The sequence below is a fragment of the Cervus elaphus genome, chromosome 9, assembly GCF_910594005.1.
Source record: "Cervus elaphus chromosome 9, mCerEla1.1, whole genome shotgun sequence".
NCBI lineage: Eukaryota > Metazoa > Chordata > Mammalia > Artiodactyla > Cervidae > Cervus > Cervus elaphus.
The window spans coordinates 25292631-25309131 of record NC_057823.1 but is presented as its reverse complement, the minus strand read 5'-3'; the positions used below and the strand labels follow the sequence as shown (position 1 = coordinate 25309131).

The 16501-nt window shown below is 37.6% G+C and overlaps 1 protein-coding gene across 3 annotated transcripts in view; it reads right to left on the bottom strand.

Annotated features, from left to right (window-relative positions):
• Positions 1-16501, bottom strand: part of RAPGEF6 (Rap guanine nucleotide exchange factor 6) — a 226782-nt gene that overhangs the window by 171947 nt on the left and 38334 nt on the right. For all 3 annotated transcript variants that reach the window (XM_043912175.1, XM_043912173.1, XM_043912174.1), the window contains exon 4: positions 13638-13721. In XM_043912175.1, the coding sequence (XP_043768110.1) occupies positions 13638-13721 (84 nt within the window). The remainder of the gene's footprint in view (positions 1-13637; positions 13722-16501) is intronic.

The following is a 16501-nucleotide window of genomic DNA, read 5'->3' as shown; positions in this document are numbered from 1 at the left end:
ATGCAAAGAACTGACTCATTGGAAAATGCTGGGAATTTTCCAGCTGGGAAATGATTTTCATGCTGGGAATGACTGAAGGCAGGAGGAGAAGGGGATGACAGAGGATGAGACAGTTGGAGGGCATCACCAACTCAAGAGACATGAGTTTGAGCAAGCTTTGGGAGTTGGTAATGGACAGGGAAGCCTGGTGTGCTGCAGTCCATGGGGTTGCAAAGAGTCAGACATGATTGAGTGACTGAACTGAACTGAGTTCTGATAAAAGATCATTATCTAAAACATATAATCATTATCTAAACATTATCTAAACATAATCATATCTAAACATGATCTAAAACTTATCTTAAAACAAAGATACAAAAACAAACAACATAATTAAAAAATGGGTGAGAGACCTTCACGGACAATCCAGCAAAGAATGCAAATTAAAGTAACAAGATACCACAACACTTTTATCAGAAAGACCGAAATCCAGAACCCTGACAACACCAAATGCTGCAAAGGATGTGGAGGAAGAAGAACTCTCCTTCATCGCTGCTAATAATGCAAAATGGTACAGCCACTCTGGAAGACAGTTTGGCAATTTCTTACACAACTAAAAATACTCTTACCATACGATTTTGTAATCACGTTCCCTGGTATTTACCCAAAGGAGTTGAAAATTTATATCCACAGAAACACTTGCACCTCGATGTTTACAGCAACTATTCACAACTGGCAAAATATGGAGGCAACCAAGATATTCTTCAGGATGTGAATGAATAAACAAACTGTGGTACATTCAGAAGACAGACTATTACTCAGTGCTATAAGAAATGAGCTATTAAGCTATGAAAAGACACAGAGGAAACTTATATTATGTATTTCTAAGTGAAAGAATCCAATCTGAAAACACTATATATGGTATGATTTCAACTATATGACACTGTGGAAAATGCAAAACTATAAAAAAGCCAGGGGTTGGTGGAAAGGAAGGAATTAACAAGTGGAACTCAGAGGAATCTGAGGTCTGGGAAACTACTCTGCATAATACTATAATGGTGAAAATATAGCTTTATATGTTTGTCCAAACACAAAGAATGTACACTACCAAGAGTGAACCCTAATATAAACTGTACTTTGGGTGAGGTTCATCAACTCTAACAAATGTACCACTTTTGTGAGAGTAGCTTATAATGGTGTAGACTATGCATGAGGAGGGGCAGAAAGTATATGAAAAATCTGTATACCTGGAGAAGGAAATGGCAACCCACTCCAGTACTTTTGCCTGGAAAATCCCATGGACAGAGGAGCCTGGTAGGCTACAGTCCATGGGGTCGCGAAGAGGTGGACACGACTGAGCGACTTTAAAGACCCTCTAGTCTAAAGCACCTTTAGCTACTAAAATACAAATGGTACACTTAACAATGCATCTGCATAACTGGAAGCTGTACTAAAATTTAAATGTGTTTATTGTTCAAATACTGTCATAGAAGAAAAGAAAAAGATTATTGTGTAAACACAGGCTTTTTTTGTGCATAGACAAAAGAAAATTTTGGTGTTTATGAGTTAGACTTAGCCTCTTTTTTTGCTTTTAGTTTTTAATATGTTTTAATATGATTTTTTTTTGTATTTTAATGGAATAGATATACCATAATTGATATAACCAGTCTTCCATTGTTGAACATTTCTTTGTTTACAGTTTTGGGGTTTTTTGCAATTATAAACAACTCTTCAGTGAATATCCTTGAAACTAAAGCTTTCCATCTTATTTCTTTAGAATAAATTCTAAAAGAATTTCTGGCAAAGGGAACCAACATTTTATAAAGTCCTGTACTAGCTACCTGATTGCCCTCCATAAATGCTCTCAAAACTGTAAATAAAGTATCGAAAGAAAATGTTAAAAAGAAAAATCTGTATACCTTCCACTCCATGCTATAAACCTAAAATTGCTGTAAAAAATAGTCTATTATGAAACAAACAATAAATAATTTTTATGAGAATCCTATCAGGATTTATAAAACAATCATATCCTTACATTCATGTGGAAAAACAAAGAACCTAAAATAAGCAAAATCACTCTAAAAATGAACAAAGCTGTAAGACTCATGGTACTGATTTGACAACTTACAACAAGCCACAATAATTAAGATAGAAGATTAGTACCAAGATAGAATTATAGTTAAATGAAACAGAGTAAACATTAGTTCAGCAAAAGCAAACAAACAGACATATATATGGTCAACTGATTTTCAACAAAAGCAATTCAATGCCTTCTAAAATGGCACTGGGTCAACTGGCTATTCTTAAGCAAAAACACAAAACAAAGAGAAACAAAAACAAAACCAAAAATGAAGTCATAATGGACTAGACCAAAATATAATAGCTGAAAGTGAAAACCATCTAGAAGAAATCATAAGAGAAAACTACGCAATTAGGCTAAACAAAGATTTCTTAGATACACCACCAAAATCTAGGTTCTCAAAAGAAAAAAAAAAACAACGGAATCTCTTGAAAATGTAAAACACTTGTGCTTCAGAAGACACTATTTAAAAAAGGAAAAAACAAGCCACAGAAAAAAGAAAATACATGCATATCATATATCTGACAAAGAACTTGTATCTAAAACATCTAAGTTCTTAAAACTTGGTAAGACAAACAATTAAAAATCATACATCTCATGAAGAACTTGTATCTAAAACATAAATTCTTACAACTTAAGACAGATAATATAAATGAAAAACGGAGAAACGCTTTGAACAGACATTTCAATAAAGGTACAGGAATGCTTTTAATAAGCATCTAAGAGCCTCAACCGTAACAGTCACTACTGAAACACAAGTTAAAAATCACTGAGATAGTTAAACACATACTAGAATAGTAATAATCAAAAGACTGTCTATACCAAGTGAAGGAGAGGATGCAGAAAAATGAGATTCATGGTATGTTCTTGGTCAGTATGTAACATAATAGTCATCTTTTAAGCAATCTGGACCTTTCCTCAAAAATTAAATATATATTAATATGACACAGCAATTCCCTCCTACATATCTACAAAAGAAAAAATACACAGCCCATGTAAAGACATGTATTTGAATCTTTATGGCAGCATTATTCATCAAAGTGCCTAAACTAAAACAATAAAATTTCAACTAATAAAAATAAATGGAAAAAAAAGAAAAGAAAGGAAAAGAGAAATGAGAAGAATAAAAGGAGGGAAGGAAAGATGAAAGAAACGAAGACAAAAAAAATTTCAAACTTTTCATCTTCTCATGAATGGCTAGACAAAATGTGTAATCTTCTTAAAATGAAATACAATTTAACAATTTAAAAAAATAGACATGCTACAACTGTTATAGTCTAAAACAGCGATGAACCTCAAAAACATTATGTTAAGTGAAAAATGCCGAAACAAAGACTATTTTTAAATATTTGCACAAGGTATATATTGAGACAGAAAGTCTGTCAGATTTTAACTGCAAAAGAGCATGCAAAACTTTTTCAGGTAAAGGAAGTCTAAAACTACGGTGTACCAATGTATATATTAATCATAAATTATTAAAGTGAAAACTTTAATTTTATGATGAATTTTATGGTATGCAAATTATACACCAGTAAAGCTAGTTTAAGAAAACTGTCTAAAAATACACAGAAAAGAATATTCACAAACTTGGAATAGGCAAAGATTAGTAAAACACGTTTAAGTACTTCAAATAAATTAGTAGAACACTTAAGTACTTTGGACTTCTCACACTTAAAGAAGTTATCATTGAAAAACAAAAAGGCAAGACACAATCTGGGAAAAATACTGAAGAATTGATGCTTTTGAACTGTGGTGGTGGAGAAGCCTCTTAAGAGCCCCTTAGACAGCAAAAAGATTAAACCAGTCAATCCTAAAGGAAATCAACCCTGAATATTTATTGGAAGGACTGATGCCAAAGCTCCAATACTTTGACCACCTCTTGCAAAGAGCCAACTCATTGGCAAAGACCCCGATGCTGGGAAAGATTGAGGGCAGGAAGAGAAGCGGGTGAGGGAGGATGGGTTGGTTGGATGGCATCACCTACTCAATGAACTTGAGTTTGAGCAAACTCTGGGAAATACTGAAGGACAGGGAGGCCTGGCATGCTGCAGTCCATGGGACTGCAGTTAACTACTTCAAATTTAACTGTTAACTAACAGGTAACTACTTCAAATTCAGAATGACAATGGGTCACAGTTTAAAGGTAAGTTAATACAGGGGTTTGCCCGGGAACATAATATACAATGGATCTTTCATATTTCTTATTATCCTCAAACTGCTGGTTTGAAAGAATGAATGGTCTGCTTAAACAGCAACTAATTAAACTTGGAGAGGGCTCTTATAAAAACTGGAGGACTAACTTAAATACTGACTTTAATATTTCAAGTAACAGACCTATAAGAGAATGATAAACTCCTTGGATGAAGATGACTATACCAAACTTACAAAATCATAGGACAGACTTTCATCCTGAAAACAACTGAGTACTGAGAAATTATCCCAGGGGCATTAGCTTCTTTCTGAGCTATTCCTGAGGCCACTGGACTGGATTTGACCCCATATCTAAACATAGTTTTATTAAAGTTTTGATATGGGCTATTTCAACAGGTATTGAAATTAAAATGCCTTGGGGGCACTTTGGATTAATAAAAGAACACTTCAGTTTAGTGTTAAAAGGGATCTGTGTCCACGGGGGCAGTTACAGACCCACACTACCAAGGAGAAATCCAAGTAATTCTACAAAATGAAGGAAAAGATGATTTACTATAAACATGATTTACCAATTGCTCATTCTTCCATGTGTAATTGACAAAGTACAAAAAGGAGAATGTTCCTCCTTACTAACAGAGGTGATGGAGGGTTTGGATCCACAAATGAAATACATGTAATTGAAGCTAAAGTCTGAGTGAAGCAGCCTAACAGTCCTCCCTTACCTGCTGATTTTACTGAGCAGGGGAAGGATAATACCATATTAGTAATGATTCCTGGACAAGAAAAATGGAAATGCGTGCCATTCAGTTCAGTTCAGTCGCTTAGTCGTGTCTGACTCTTTGAGACCCCATGAGTCGCAGCACACCAGGCCTCCCTGTCCATCACCAACTCCCGGAGTCTACCCAAACCCATGTCCATCTAGGCGGTGATGCCATCCAACCATCTCATCCTCTGTCGGCTCCTTCTCCTCCTGCCCCCAATCCTTCCCAGCATTAGGGTCTTTTCCAGTGAGTCAACTCTTCGCATGAGGTGGCCAAAGTACTGGAGTTTCAGCTTCAGCATCAGTCCTTCCAATGAACACCCAGGACTGATCTCCTTTAGGACGGACTGGTTGGATCTCCTTGCAGTCCAAGGGACTCTCAAGAGTCTTCTCCAACACCACACTTCAAAAGCATCAATTCTTCGGCACTCAGCTTTCTTCACCGTCCAACTCTCACATCCATACATGACCACTGGAAAAACCATAGCCTTGACTAGACAGACCTTTGTTGGCAAAGTAATGTCTCTGCTTTTAAATATGCTATCCACATGCCATTAACCCACTACTATTCTCGTGAACAGATATTCTTGGAAGTCTGACTGTAACGTGGAGCATCATCCACGTCTCAACTCCTGGCCACTGTGCTAAGAGACCATAAGGAAAGTCACCGAGGAACCTACAGTGGAGAAACACGAACCAGACCTCAACTCAAGGTAACTTCGCCGGCCCTGCAAGCAAGGCTGTCCTTTCTTCACTTTGACTTTTTATGGACAAAACTTATGTCCACTAGATCACACTAATTTCATGTGTTATCCATTGTATCTGGGGAAGAGTACTGGTTGACATATTTTACTGGAAATTATCTGAACTTTAATAGTCATACGCACTTACTGATAGAGTATGTCAAGGCTAGCAAGGGATTGCTATGTGGATCAACATCTTGCGTTTGGGAACCCTAATTATAGGAGAACTCCATCAACTATTGTGAATGGATTATCTTCCCTAAATCCTACGGTTTTTGAAATAGCCCCTTAATTTGCATGTACTGTAACCAATGAGGTAGAAACTTCTACTACGTTTCAGTTAGGAACCCCCGTTTCCAGATTCCTAACACAAGCTGATCATTTATATTGGAAGAGGACCACCTACTACTTTCCCCTCATGAGAATTCAAGTATTATGGATTCAAAGGTTATTCCCTACTCTTTCTGTTCCCAATATTAGCTTTCTCTTAGAACCACTATGTAAGATTTTGCAAGGAACCAAAGTTACAAAATTTCACAGATATACATAATCATACCTTGATAGAACATTCTGTTCTTACTACTATTGCTATCAATAAGTTAATGGAGGTAGGAACTGATGCACAAAAACATACTTCTCATTCATGGTCGGACTTTTTCTTTACTAAATCCTCTACTGCTCAAGAATTGTTTTCTGCATTGTTTAACCCACTGTTTCTCTGATCACTTTATTTCTACTGACTCTCTGGAATTGTTATTTGACTTACAGAATTAAGGAGACTGCTCATGTTACTTTGCTTATTTCTATCTTCTTCAGCCTAAACAACCCTGAGGCCATTAGTTAAGGAAATTAAAATGGAGGAAGTCTTGTTCAGAAGCAGGAGAGCAGACCTCCGACCTGCTTCTGACCTTCCTGGACACTGTCCATATTCTGTGCCTGCCCACAAGCACAGCAAGTCAGGTGGCACTTCAGATAAGAAAGGGAGTGGGTTTTGGAATTCTTAAGCCCCTGGAAGTCTGGCCAACATCCCTGGGGAATATCAAAATCCTGCGACTCATAAGATTAAACAAACAGCACTGTAACAAGGTTAAAGTAAAAGCAGAGCAGCAGTTTTGCTTTTAAACTGGTAACAATATCAGCTTGCGGCCTGAGATTATAAGTCGAAGCCCCCAAAACTGCAATTTGAAGTCTCACCCATGGGCTGGATGTACTACCCAGACTGCTGTTAACAAGGGACTTCCCAGCACTGTTCAAGGCTGAATGCAGATTATTTACACTGGACCTTTTCTATCATGGAGGAGGAATATATTTGTCCTCATTGGAACAGACACATATTCTGGACATGATTGGCTTTTGCCATCCACAATGCTTCTGCCAGAAGCACTATCCACAGGCTCACAAAATGCCATCTATGGCCTCAGCACTATAGATAGCATCATTTTCAACCAAGGTACTCATTTTGCAGAAGCACAGCAATAATTTCTGTCTGCCCCAACAGGCAGAATACATGGATTAAATCTTCAAGGCATGGAAGTAAGAGTGGTTCTTCTCACTGTTTTACTTAATAACTCATTCACAGAATTTGTACTTCCTCTTCCTAAAACTTTGAGCTCTGCTGGTTTTGAGTCTTAGACCTGCTAGATTATTTCTAGCAGGAAACACAGCAATGGTTCCACTGAATTAATGACTTCCACCTGGCCACTGAACCGAAAGGCAGAAAGAGTTTATTCTACTGGCCTGAGTGATTGATTACAATCACCAAGGAGAAACATTTTCTGCATAAAATGGAGGCCAGGAGAACTACATCTGAAGCCCAAGAGGTTCTTTTGAACTCAATGCAGTGCTTTCAAGTCCACCATTAAAGTTAATGGAAAACTAACAGCAACCCCAAGTGGCGGGGGGGGGGGCGGGGCGGGACAGGGGCCTGGGGGGAGTGGGTGGGTGGGCAGGGAAGAACCAAACATAGGATAATTAAGGACCCTTAAGAAATGAAGGTTTTGTGCCCATCATCAGGTAAAGAACCCAGAACAGCTGAAATTCTGGTTGAAGGCAGAAGTACTGAATGGGTGGTAAAAAGAGGAAGCAAGATCAAGTACAGATTTGTGACCAATGATAGAAACAGGACTATATATGTATACACGGTCTGGAGTTGAATAAATGTTAACCATTTTCTTCTTCCCTCTCTTCCCCATATCCATTTTATATATAAATTGTTGGAAGTGAACTTTACAAGATAGTCTGGAGTTAATATTCAGAGGCACTGTGATGAAAAGTGTAACTAATACAGTGAGTACTGATGATTAGGACTGTGCATCCCCTTGTTTCAGGGAGATGGTAAGAACTTCTTTACTTATATGAAGGATAGCTGTGTCTTGTTAAATGAAAAGAGAACTGGATAGAAGCTCAAATGTGTTCAGAAGCATTCATATGAAAATTGAGTAACCAAGGGAGTGGACTCTACCAGGGGTCCCCAACCTCTGGCAGCTAATGCCTGATGATGTCAGGTGGAACTGATGTAAAAATAGAAACAAAGTGCACAATAAATGTAATATGCTTGAATCATCCTGAAACCACCTTCTCCACTTTGGTCTGTGGAAAAACTGCCTTGCACAAAATCTGTCCCTGGTGCCAAAAAGGTTGGAAAGCACTGCACTGTAACATTTATTTATTGCCTCTGAAGTTCACATGTATTTGCTCTCAGTTTCAAATTTACTTTATAAGAAAGGATCTGGATTTAATCAAGATTCTCCTTTGGCTGGCTGTTAATATCAAAGCTTTGTCAGTAAAGAGGGCTAGTACAAGTAAACTGCGAATACTTTCCTACCACGTGGCAGGGTACATGTGTGTAAAGCAAAGGGAGGTCCTATATCCAGTCTCAGGACCCATCTGCACCCTGAGTGGGCTGGGGGCTGGGGAGGACTATACTGTGTACCACTCCTAGTCAGACTTTCTCTCCCTGACAGCCTTGACCCAATAACCATGGACAGCTCTGGCCCAGAGCAACCAAGTGAACTTTGCCATTAGCTACTGGGCTACAAGTAACATATTCACCAACGAAAGTTCTGAATTTCAGCTTTGGGGAGAGGGCTCCCCTTTCAAGTTTATTCCTTCCTTGGGTACTCTCCCTTAGCACCTTTATCCTTCATAGGACCTAATTTCTTGAAAATTAATAATTTGTTAAAGGGTCCCTGTTCAAATTGCCATGTGGTTTCTGTCTATTCACTGATAAAGGAGTAACAGATACCTTAATATCTCAAGAAATAGTCTATATTTTTACAAACAATACTATTATTCCTATTAGGTAGTGCTATATTCTATTGATTATCATAATGATGACATCTCAATGCTATTAAAATATTAGAAGACAAAAATTATTTGATGTTTAATATATTCTAAATCATCTAAATCATAAGATGGCAGAGTAGAAGGTCGTGTGTTCATCTTCTCCTGCAAGAACCTCAAAATTGCAACTGTATGCTGAACAACCATCGACAGGAGAAAAAGAAATGCAAAAACGTAAAATGGTTGTCTGAGGAGGCCTTACAAATAGCTGAGAAAAGAAGAGAAGAGAAAGGCAAAGGAGAAAAGGAAAGTTATACCCATTTGAATGCAGAGTTCCGAAGAATAGCAAGGAGACATAAAAAAGCCTTCCTCAGCGATCAGGGCAAAGAAATAGAGGAAAACAATAGAATGGGAAAGACTAGAGATCTCTTCAACAAAATTAGACATACCAAGGGAACATTTCATGCAGAGACGGGCACAATAAAGGACAAACAGTATGGACCTAACAGTGGCAGAAGATATTAAGAAGAGGTGGCAAGAATACACAGAAGAACTATACAAAAAGGATCTTAATGATCAAGATAACCACGATGGTGTGATCACTCACTTAGAGCAAGACATTCTAGAATGCAAAGTCAAGTGGGCCTTAGGAAGCATCACTGTGAACAAAGCTAGTGGAGGTGATGGGATTCCAGTTGAGCTATTTCAAATCCTCAAAGATGATGCTGTGAAAGTGCTGCACTCGATATGCCAGCAAATCTGGAAAACGCAGCAGGGGCCACAGGACTGGAAAAGGTCAGTTTTCATTCCAATCCAAAAAAAAGGCAATGCCAAAGAATGTTCAAACTACCACACAATTACACTCATCTCAAACACTAGTAATGCTCAAAATTCTCCAAGCCAGGCTTCAACAGTATGTGAACTGAGAACTTCCAGATATTCAAGCTAGATTTAGAAAAGGCAGAGGAACCAGAGGTCAAACTGCCAACATCTCTCAGATCATAGAGAAAACAAGAGAGTTCCAGAAAAACATCTACTTCTGCTTTACTTACTACATCAAAGCCTTTGACTGTGGATCAAAACAAACCGTGGAAAATTCTTAAAGAGGTGGGAATACCAGATCACCTTACCTGCCTCCTGAGATATTTGTATGCAGGTCAAGAAGCAACACTTAGAATTGGACATGGAACAAACTGGTTCCAACTTGGGAAAAGGAGAACACCAAGGCTGCATATTGTCATCCTGTTTGTTTAACTTATATGCAGAGTACATCCTGAGAAATCCTGGGCTGGATGAAGCACAAGCTGTAATCGAGATTGCCAGGAGAAACATCAATAACCTCATATATGCAGATGACACTACCCTTATGGTACAAAGTGAAGAGGAACTAGAGAGCCTCTTGATGAAAGTGAAAGAGGAGAGTGAAAAAGCTGGCTTAAAACTCAACATTCAAAAAACTAAGATCATGGCATCCAGTCCCATCACTTCATGGCAAACAGAAGGGGAAACAGTGGAAACAGTGACAGACTTTATCTTCTTGGGCTCCAAAATCACTGCAGATGGTGACTGCAGCCATGAAATTAAAAGATGCTTGCTCTTTGGAAGAAAAGCTATGACAAACCTAGACAGCATATTAGAAAGCAGAGACATTACTTTGCCAACAAAGGTCCATCTAGTCAAAGTTTTGGTTGTTCCAGTAGTCATGTATGGATGTGAGAGTTGGACCATAAAGAAAGTGGAGTGCCGAAAAATTGATGCTTTTGAACTGTGGTGTTGAAGAAGACTCTTGAGAGTCCCTTGGATTGCAAGGAGATCAAACCAGTCCATCCTAGAGGAAATCAGTCCTGAATATTCATTGGAAGGACTGAGGCTGAAGCCCTAGTACTTGGGCCACCTGATGGGAAGAACTGACTCATTTAGAAAAGACCCTGATGCCGGGAAAGATTGAAGGGAGGAGAATGGGACAACAGAGAACAAGATGGTTGGATGGCATCACCGACTCAATGGACATGAGTTTGAGCAAGCTCCAGGATTTGATGATGGACAGGGAAGCCTGGCATGCTGCAGTCCATGGGGTTGCAAAGAGTCAGACACAACTTAGCAACTGAACTGATATGCTAAATATTAATCTAGGTATTTTATTTGTATTGACTCATTTAATCCTAACAGTCACCCTCCAATAACCTCTCAAACACAAAACATAAATCTACCCAGGAACTGTTCCCTAAATGACAATTAAATACACTTCTATAATCATCTTTGCTGTGAAGTTCATGATGGTTACATTAAAGCATACCACGACTTTGTTTTAAAAATCTCATATTATTGGGAGTTCCCTGGTGGTCCCATGATTAGGATTCGGTGATTTCGTTGCCATGGGCCCAAGCTCAATACCTGGTCGGGGAACTAATATTCCATGGGCCAAGTGGTACAGCCAAAACAAACAAACAAACAAAACACTAACAAAAAACAAAACCTCATACTATCCATTTAAAACAAACTTCATTGTCTTGACTACAAACTAACAGTGAATCATTGTGGCTGATTAATGGCTTCATAAAGTGATTACAACAAATTCTTAACCACTCATTAACAGCAGAAAAGAGTGATAAAATATTCAAAAGAACAATACTAATAATCCTAAAATAGAACTGTAATCCAAGTCAACCAAGCTTATTCTGTTTCAGGAACTAATTCACTCACTACAAAGCACTCAAGTGTCTTTCAGAAATATAGGGGAAAGGAAAAACAGCCAAAAGGCTTAAATAAGCAAGAATTATTATGTATTTTATTTGTAAAAACAGTCAACAATATGTTTTATACTACTAGCCAAGAAGTACATATTTCATTTAACCAAATATTGATGATCAAGTTTCAAGACTAAAGACGCAGCTTTAAAAATGGCCTCCCACCTCCCAACTGAGATGTTCCGTACTATCAAATAGAATGTACCTTGATACTTAAAATATTTTTAAAACTAAATTAATTGAGCTGCAGTTAGAAGTCCTACCTTAAAAGCCTAAAAGTCTCTTTTCAACATTACTGGAAAAAACATTTAGGGGAAAAGTCACCAAAAAGTTGTTTTTTATGTCACCAAATTATAATTTCAGACCCCCAAATCTTAACTAACAGACCACATTCTCTAAGAATATTATATCTAATCATCTTGCCAACGACTCTTCTTTTACGTAATAATTCTGATGGTGATAATTAAGAATTACTTATAAAAGCCAGGCACTGTTCTAAGAGCTATATATATGTAAACTCACTTATTTCCCAAAACTGGCTTATGAAATACATCCTATTATTGTTCCTATTTTACAAGTGAGGAAACTGAGCCACAAGACGATTAAGTAACCCAAGAAACAGTAAAGCAAAGAGATGAACTCAAGCAGTCTAGCTCTAAAATATCCACTTGTACAAACTTCCATTGAGAAGTATGAGTAGTAGCTTGCTATAACCTCATAACACACATAAGTGGGTACTATTATTATACGCATTTACACAGGAAAACCAAAATTTGTCCAGAGTCAAACATCTAGTAAGTGACAGAATCAGGATACTAGCCAAATTCCCGTTAGTCTAAAAGCTGATTTCTTAACTATAAAGAAATCATAAAAAAAATTTCTTAGCCTCCCTATAACTAAGAGTAATGAATCCATGAAACATCACATAAATGATATGAAATCTCAAATAAGAGTACAATAGTATGTCACGGGATGAACTAAAGATTACACCCCAGATGCAGGTGAAAGAGGAGAGTGAAAGAGCTGGCTTAAAATTCAACATTCACAAAACTAATTCATGGCAACTGGTCCCATCACTTCATGCAAAATAGATGGGGAAACAATGGAGACAATAACAGACTTTCTTTTCTTGGGCTCCAAAATCACTGCAGATGGTGACTGCAGCCATGAAATTAAAAGATGCTTGCTCTTTGGAAGAAAAGCTATGACAAACCTAGACAGCATATTAGAAAGCAGAGACATTACTTTGCCAACAAAGGTCCATCTAGTCAAAGTTTTGGTTTTTCCAGTAGTCATGTATGGATGTGAGAGTTGGACCATAAAGAAGGCTGAGTGCTCAAGAATTGATGCTTTTGAACTGTGGTGTTGGAGAAGACTTGAGAGTCCCGTGGACAGCAAGGAAATCAAACCAGTCAATCTGATAGGAATCAATCCAAAATATTCATTGGAAGGACTCAGGCTGAAGCCCCAGTACTTTGGCCACCTGACGTGAAGAGCCAACTCGTTGGAAAAGACCCTAATGCTGGGAAAGATTGAAGGCAGGAGGAGAAGGGGATGAGATGGTTGTATGGCATCACGGACTCAATGAACATGAATTTGAGCAAGCTCTGGGAGGGAGATGGTGAAGGACAGGGAAGCTGGCATGCTACAGTCCATGGGGTCACAAAGAGTCAGACACGACTAAGCCACTGAACAACAGCAACATACCCCAGAAATATGAAATATCAGTTGATTCCTGCCAAGTACTTCGCGTAGTATCAAAAAGCAAAGATATTTATAAAATGTATCATCTACTAAGAGAAAATACATATTCTACATAAAATAGTTTAACATAAGAAATAAAACAGTTGTAAACTTTGCCTATCAAATACAGTAAGCAGCAAATGTAAACATACCTGCAAGGAGGCAAAACCATGGAGTCTTTCATAAGCACAGATCCAGAAAGCAGGATATACCAACATCTGGCAATAGTTTCTGAACTGTTTAAATGAATAAATAGATATGTAAATAAGTGTACATATTCACATGTATCTATGAATTCAATACAAAACATGAAAAAATGCAAGTATTATTATAAGTAGTTAAAAATTAACAGTCCTTGGAAATTTCACTTGTCGCCGAAGGTTTCATATAGACCATGTTCACATCTTACATAATAACTATCCTAAGATACGGGTTTCAGAAATACATTTTTTTTGGTTCTTCATTATTAACATATCAGTAACTTCCCATTCCTCATTTTTGTGTACTGGGTCACCACATTTGATGAAGATCTACTCAAATATTGTACTAGATGTACATATTAAAAAGTTCTATCTCTGATAAGTTTAATGTGTATTAAGGACAGTATTTTTTGGAATTCACATTTATCAATGTTCCATCTTCATGTTCAACTATAATATAGGTCATAATGATTTACTTCTTTCACTTAAATTCTATTCTGACATAAAAAAATAAAATGTCTACCCACTCTTTCATTTTATGTGTTTTTGAAGGATAAAAAATATCAGATGACTTGAGTCCATCATCAGTTTTAGCTCAATAAAATCACCAATGGAAACCCAGAATACCGTTAGATGTTAAGTTTATAATCTAATCATTTTGTCTCTCATATATTTTTAATTTACCATATCTATAACTTCAATTAATTCTAATATGTAGACAATTCCAATTTTATATAAAAGAAACATTCCCTTTGAGCTGGAGAACTGTATATCTATCTGGCTATCGACAGGTCAACTTGCATATATGACACACAACTCAACCTCAACATGTTCAAAATCTACCTATCATTTCCCTCAAGCTTGATTTTTTTTCTAGGGTTCTCTGTTCTCAGTGAATAATACCATCCATTGTTCAAAAATCTAAGCATCCAAACCATTCTACACAACACCCAGGGTGAGCTTTCCAAATAAATCCTACTGCTTACCATGAGAAGGAAAAATTACCATCAACTTTCCAGAAGATATTTTAAAGTTCTTAATATCCCTCCCCTCTGTCTTAACTGAGGGAAAATACAAATGGCTGAAATTCTCCTACTTAAAGTTCTTTGTTTGGAAATTCCTTCTAATTCTTTTGAAATATGACTTTCATACAATCAAAAAGGAATTAAAATCAATAAAAGAAAAATTTGCCCCAAATCAACACAGAAGAAAGTTACAATTAAATGCTACCACAAGTCTCCAATTGTTATCTCACTTTACTGAAACAGTCACAGAGTTGTCAGTAAATTCTACTATAAATACAAGAAAACTCCTGATGTTCACTCTTAACACCAAGAGGGTCATGCCAGCTCATGAATCAGAAAACATTCAGACCTTGCAGAGAACTCCACTCTTAGAGGGGCTGCTGCTGCTGCTAAGTTGCTTCAGCCATGTCCGACTCTGTGCGACCCCATAGACAGCAGCCCACCAGGCTCCCCCGTCCCTGGGATGCTCCAGACAAGAACACTGGAGTGGGTTGCCATTTCCTTCTCCAACTCTTAGAGCACAGTTTGGCAATGTATCTGATGAGTAAATATAAGGAAAGTGGAAGTCTTTCTAACATGGGTCCACCTGTCTCCTTTCTTTTTGCAAGTGAATAAATCTAAGAATAACCTAGCCTAGCGAAGAGTGCCATACATGATCTTGTCAGATTTTACTCCTTCAAAGGCTTCACAATGATCCTAAAATAAAGAACAAAAACTACTAAGGTGGCCTCCACCTATCTCTCTCCAGACCTCTCTCTTCCCATTTCCTCCTCTCTGCTGGTGGCACTCAGCACAGGGGTTTATTTTCACTTTTTCTATCACGCCGCTTCCCAGTTAAGGTCAACTATATGCATCCTTTTCTCTGCTTCCAATAACCTCTGAATTTAAACTCTTTAATTTACAATTTCACAATTTGTATGGAAATACAAAAAACCTCGAATAGCCATGGAACTGGAGGAATCAACCTGCCTGACTTCAGACTATACTACAAGGGCACAGTCATCAAGACAGTATGGTACTGGCACAAAGACAGAAATATAGATCAATGAAACAGAATAGAAAGCCCAGAGATAAATCCACGAACCTATGGACGCCTTATCTTCGACAAAGGAGGCAAGGATATACAATGGAAAAAAGACAACCTCTTTAACAAGTGGTGCTGGGATAACTGGTCAACCACTTGTAAAAGAATGAAACTAGAACACTTTCTAACACCATACACAAAAATAAACTCAAAATGGATTAAAGATCTAAATATAAGACCAGAAACTATAAAACTCCTAGAGGAAAACATAGGCAAAACACTCTCCGACATAAACCACAGCAAGATCCTCTATGACCCACCTCCCAGAATATTGGAAATAAAAGCAACACTAAACAAATGGGACCTAATGAAACTTAAAAGCTTTTGCACAACAAAGGAAACTATAAGGAAGGTGAAAGACAGCCCTCAGATTGGGAGAAAATAATAGCAAATGAAGAAACAGACAAAGGATTAATCTCAAAAATATACAAGCAACTCTTGAAGCTCAATTCCAGAAAAATAAATGACCCAATCAAAAAATGGGCCAAAGAACTAAACAGACATTTCTCCAAAGAAGACATACAGATGGCTAACAAACACATGAAAAGATGCTCAACATCACTCATTATCAGAGAAATGCAAATCAAAACCACAATGAGGTACCATTACACACCAGTCAGGATGGCTGCTATCCAAAAGTCTACAAGCAATAAATGCTGGAGAGGGTGTGGAGAAAAGGGAACCCTCTTACACTGTTGGTGGGAATG